This window comes from Papaver somniferum, chromosome 1 (genome assembly GCF_003573695.1).
Source record: "Papaver somniferum cultivar HN1 chromosome 1, ASM357369v1, whole genome shotgun sequence".
NCBI classification, from domain to species: domain Eukaryota; kingdom Viridiplantae; phylum Streptophyta; class Magnoliopsida; order Ranunculales; family Papaveraceae; genus Papaver; species Papaver somniferum.
The window spans coordinates 60,161,308-60,167,439 of NC_039358.1; the positions used below are offsets into that span (position 1 = coordinate 60,161,308).

Genomic DNA, 6,132 nt, shown 5'->3' on the forward strand with positions numbered 1-6,132 from the left:
GATAGAATCGGGCAAGATCAGAACACGCAACTACAAAGAAAATAGTTGGGTATGGCTTCACAATCCAAATGAAGTCTTTGAAATCGTTAACCTACAGGGTCTCGAACCTATGGTTAAAGGAGAATCGACACTAGTTATGCAACTAGTAACACACGTGAGGTGCGGGGATTAGTTTTCCCAGTTGCTAGAGTTCTCCTTTATATAGTTTTCAAATCAGGGTTTGCAATCCAAGTTACCTTGGTAATAAAGCATTCAATATTCACTGTTAGATGAAAAACCTGATTACACCAAGCTAATATCTTCCAACTGTTAGATCAAACTTAGCTTGTTACACACAAATGAAATGTACCCTCATTTAGGTTTATGTAACCGAACCTAGACGTGTACACCATGTTGGTTCACAAATAGTTAACCTTGGTTAGCCATATGATTACTCTCATATCAACCTTATTCATCTTAACCATAACTAGTTCAAATGACTCAAATGAAACTAGTTAAAGTGTTGTTCAATTGTTATATTCTCATAGATTTATACAAGGACACAATTGAAGAAAAATCGGTTTGATTCATTCGAATCAATCATGAACATTGTAGCCACGGTTTGCAAAGATTGCATTCCTTAATATATAAATGTTTATGTTCATGTTCACAACCGATTTTAGAACTTTAACCTTCAAGTATGCAGACGTGTACGCATACTTGAAATACCCGGACCAAGATTGAGTTACGCAAGTACGCAAACGGGTACGCGAACTTCAAATCCCAGTAGAAATTCTTGGACATGAACATGTACGCCGGTACGCAAACGGGTACGCATACTTAGGTTCCCGGATTTCTCAAACCAACCAGTACGCAAACGGGTATGCATACTATGGTTCCCGGACATGGGTTACATATGAGCAAGAGTGCACAACATTACATATCCAATAATGGTTAAGTGTTATAAACTCTTATTTCAATCATTGAAACTTTCTTAGATGATGACAATATCCATTTTCACACACTATTAGCATCAAAGTAATTTTCAAGTTATTGAAACAATCATAACGAAACATTCCAAGACAACACCAAATGATTGTATCACACAAACCATGTAAGATGTTACTCTGCAATTTTCACATGATATAAGATGAATTTGGTCGAAGCGAAAGCTTGCCAACACATATTTCGAGAAATATGTAAGCGAGATAAACTCGGCTCGAAATCTCAAATGTGTATATAGAAAACTATATCGTAATATGACTTATGTCTCAATATATGAGATAAAGTAGAAATAGACTTTCCAAGTGATAGATAAGTTTAAGTCTCCAAAGTCCCACAAGCTCCCCTTAGTAGTTCTTCGTCTTCAAATGATGAACGTCGTGAAGTCTAAGCTCAACTACACAATCTATGTGATATGCGCATAATGTGATTGAGTCGTTATTGGAGATAAGTGTGGAAGTCAGTTTTTATGTACGTGGTTTCAGTCAGTTTTATGTTTCAGTTAGTCAGTTTATTTATGTGTTCATGGTTGTAAGAGTCTGGTATCGTTGGAACTCTTTAAGTATAAATATTAAGAAGTGGAAACTAGTGAGGGATATCTCATTAGGGTTTATCCAAATATATCTTCTTCTTTTCTGTATCTTTCTTTCTACCCTCTTCTCTGTTCTTTACTCTCTATACATGTCTTCTTCTCTTATTTCTACTCCTTGAATAATAACCATATCATTGGTATCAGATGCCAGAAATGGCAGAGGGTACAAGATTAAAAACTATCGATGGTGACGTTAGAGCATTGAAGGATAAAGTTGACGAGCAAGAAAAGCAGTCAGAGACGACCACTACGTGTTTGACAGAAATCCTCAGACCAACAAGAATTTGACGGAAATCCTTCAAAAATCATCTTCGTTTGAGCACCCATCCCTCGCATCCAACACTCCTGTGGCACCAAATTCATCACTAAATTCTAATTTTAACAGGAAATTTATGAAGCACGCTTTCGGAGAAACTTCTAATACTAATCCGTGGCATATAAAATTTCCGAAATTTTCTGGTGATGACCCAAATGGTTGGATTTACAAGGCTGGGCAATATTTCTATAGGAATCAGATAGATGAAAGTCAGTGGCTTAACATTGCATCTTATAATATTGAAGAGGAAGCGCTGCAATTTTATAGGTGGTTCAACAATACTCGTGGACAGTTTTCATGGAAGGATTTAACAATCAGATTATTACAACGTTTTGGGCCTAAGGAATTCGAAGATCCAGCAGGAGCACTATCAAAATTGCGCCAAACTGGAACTGTTACAGAATACCAGAAGGAGTTCGAACGTCTATCAAACTTGGTTCATGGCTTATCAGAAGAATTTCTTGTTAGTTGCTTCATTAGTGGTCTTCGTGATGATATTCAACCAGGTGTGCGGATTTTCAAACCGAAAGATTTGCTTACTGCTATCGAATTAGCACGGCTTCAAGAAGAACAACTTTGTGCCACCATAAAGACACCGCCATCAACGTTCTCCACCCAACATCCAAATCAGCAATTTCGACCATCCCCATACCAACAATTTAGACCTCACTCACCTCGTCCGTGGCTACCACAAAACCATTTATCTTCTAATTCAGTACCCAACAAAACACAATCTAGTTTATTAGGACCACCTCCAAAATCCACACCTCCAAAATCTACACCACCATTTCAGCGAATCTCAGCAAACGAAATGAAGGAAAGAAGGGAAAAAGGTCTTTATTACCACTGTGATGAAAAATATTCGTTCGGACATACATGTAAAAATCCACGAATTTTTCTTTTAGAGGGATGTTTTCCAGAATCAGATTGCGATGCAGGTGAAAGTGACGATCCTGTAGAAGACAATAATGGTGAGCAATCTCCTGAAATTTCTTTACATGAGATTGTTAGTACGAATACTCCCCAAACAATGAGACTAGTTGGTAGTTTATGTAATAAACAAGTTTCTGTTCTAATTGATTCTGGGAGCACCCACAATTTTCTGGATCCACAAGTTGTTACTCGTTTGAATATTCCTATTAGTGCTGGTGGTAAATTCAAAGTGATGGTGGCTAATGGCACTTATTTAGAAAGTGAAGGAAGATGCCTTAATGTGAAGATAAGTCTTCAGCAAGTACCTGTTGTTGCTGATTTCTTTGTTCTTCCATTGGGAGGTTGTCAGGTAGTACTGGGAGCACAATGGCTACGTACTCTTGGACCTATTACTTGGGATTTTACAGCCATGGTTATGTCTTTCAAACTTAACGGAATGCGACATCATTTAAAGGCCAGCGAGTCTGATTCTGTAGATGTGTTGGAAGCGACCGAATTTACTAAAGAATTTTGGCAATCTGGAAAGGGGCTGATGTTGCATTTGATTTCGTTACAAGAGGTACAAGTTATGGATGACGTTCAACCGGGGATAAAAGTAATATTGGATGAATTCACCAGTGTGTTTTCAGAAGCGCTTGGACTACCATCTAGCCGTTCTCATGACCACAAATTTTCGCTGTTAGACTCACATGGACCAGTCAATGTGCGCCCTTACAGTACCCTCATTTTCAGAAGAATGAAATTGAAAAGTTAATTAATGAAATGTTGAATACATGCATTATTCGAACTAGTACCAGTCCATATTCTTCGCCAGTATTGCTAGTTCGCAAAACAGATGGTAGTTGGAGAATGTGTGTTGATTACAGGTCCCTCAATGCTATTACGGTCAAGGATAAATTTCCAATTTCAGTGGTAGATGAATTGCTTGATGAGCTTTATGGAGCCGTTTATTTCACAAAGTTAGACCTGCGATCTGGATATCATCAAATTCGTGTTTTTGGCCCTGACATTCCCAAGAAAGCATTTCGCACTCATGAAGGACGCTATGAATTTTTGGTAATGTCGTTTGGTTTATCTAATGCTCCATCAACTTTTCAGTCGCTGATGAATGAGAATTCGCGCTAGTATTCTTTGATGATATTCTTATTTATAGTGTCAACTGGGATGATCATTTACAGCACCTTCGTATAGTACTCTCTGTTTTACAGCAACATTAGTTGAAGGAGAAGATGTCAAAATGTGATTTTGGAGCATTGTAGGTCACTTACTTGGGCCACATAATCTCGCAACAAGGTGTTGCTGTTGATTCCAATAAAATCAAGAGTATTATCGACTGGCATTTTCCTAAGAACATCACAGGTTTACGCGTTTTTTTTCGGTCTTACTGGCTACTACCGTAAATTTATTCGTGGATATGGTATTGTTGCAGCCCCACTTACGGCTCTACTAAAGAAAAATTCTTTCAGTTGGAATTCAACGGCAGAGGCTTTCAATCATTTAAAGGAGGTACTTACTCAACCTCCAGTTCTTAGTCTCCCAAATTTGTCTAAAGCTTTTGTTATTGAATGTGATGCATGTGGAGTGGGAATCGGTGTTGTTCTCATGCAAGATCAGCGCCCAATTGCATATTTTAGTAAGGCATTAAAGGGTCGAGAACTTTCTGTATCGACATATGAAAAGGAAATGTTGGCATTGGTTAAATCAATTCAACTGTGGCGTCCGTATTTATTGGGACGACCATTTGTTGTTGGAACTGATCAACGCGGCCTTAAGTATCTTTTTACAACACCAAATCAGCAGCGGTGGTTACCCAAAATACTTGGATTTGATTACACAGTGGAATACAAGAAGGGTGCAGCGAATCGGGTAGCAGATGCTCTTTCTCGCCAAGCAGAATTTCAATGTTCTGCCGTATCGTTAGCTAATTTTGGCTGGTGGTCATACATTGAACAAGAAGTTCAAGATAATGAGTTTTATGGTACAATCAAAACAATGGTCGAGTCTTCCAATGAGGGGTCCATTAATTATCAATTCAGAGATGGTGTATGGTTCTACAAAGGAAAAGTTCTTCTAAGTCCTACTTCTGTACTCATTCCTCAAGTTTTAGCCGCAATGCATTCTTTTCCAACATCCGGTCATTCTGGATATCATAAAACACTTGCTCGTGTTCGGAATTCATTTCATTGGAAGGGGATGCGAACTACAGTTCGTGAGTATATCCGTAATTGTGAAGTTTGTCAAATATACAAGAATGATACGACAAAACAAGGGGGTCTCTTGCAACCTCTTCCTATTCCGGATCAGATATGGACTGATGTATCTATGGATTTCATCGAGGGACTCCTTATTTCTCGAGGTAATTTTGTCATCTTGGTTGTTGTGGATCGGTTGTCGAAGTATGCACATTTTTATCTCTTTCTCATCCTTATACAGCTGTTGTTATTGCTAAAGTATTCTTTGATAATATCGTTAAGCTCCATGGTGTACCCATGTCCATTGTAAGTGATCGAGATGCCACTTTTACCAGCCACTTTTGGCGTGAGATTTTTCAGTTGCAGGTTACACAGTTATGTATGAGTTATAGCTATCATCCACAAACAGATGGGCAGTCTGAGGTTGTCAACCGCACTCTAGAGAATTATCTTCGTTGCTTTGCTGGTGATCACCCCAAGCGTTGGGCTGACTGGATTTCTATGGCTGAATTTTGGTACAACACTAGCGTCCATTCTTCTACCAAGATGTCTCCATATGAAATTGTATATGGATGTAAACCCCCTACTTTGCTGTCATATGTTCCTGGGCTAACTAAAGTACAAGTTGTTGATGATCAGTTGAAAGACAGAGAACATGTTCTCACTCTTTTGAAGGATAACTTGGTGCAAGCTCAATCTCAATCTCGGATGAAAAAGAATGCAGATTTGAAGCGTATTGATAAAGAATTTTCAGTTGGTGACTGGGTTTATCTAAGACTGCAGCCATATAGACAGACTTCTCTTGCATTACAGCGAGCTATCAATCTTGGTCCGCGTTTCTATGGACCTTATCAGATTCTAGAGCGGGTTGGGACAGTGGCGTATCGTTTGGATTTACCTTCCACTTCGAAAATTCATCCAGTTTTTTATGTTTCCTACCTTAAGCAGCATTTGGGTTCCCTTAGTCAAGCTCAAGATACTCTTCCATCTGTTGATAATGATCAAGTCATTCAACCATGTCCAGAAAGAGTTTTAGAAGAAAATATTACTCGGTATGGCCCTCACGAATACCGCAAACTTCTAATACAGTGATCGAATTTTATATAGTGGTAAGAAAG

At 38.6% G+C, this 6,132-nt stretch overlaps 1 protein-coding gene across 1 annotated transcript; it reads left to right on the forward strand.

Annotated features, from left to right (window-relative positions):
- The first annotated feature begins 1,726 nt into the window (after positions 1-1,726).
- On the forward strand, positions 1,727-3,576 carry LOC113320371. Its single transcript, XM_026568313.1, has 2 exons — positions 1,727-1,806; positions 1,959-3,576. Exons 1-2 carry the CDS (start codon positions 1,727-1,729, stop codon positions 3,574-3,576), a joined length of 1,698 nt encoding a protein of 565 aa, XP_026424098.1.
- The last annotated feature ends 2,556 nt before the right edge of the window (positions 3,577-6,132 follow it).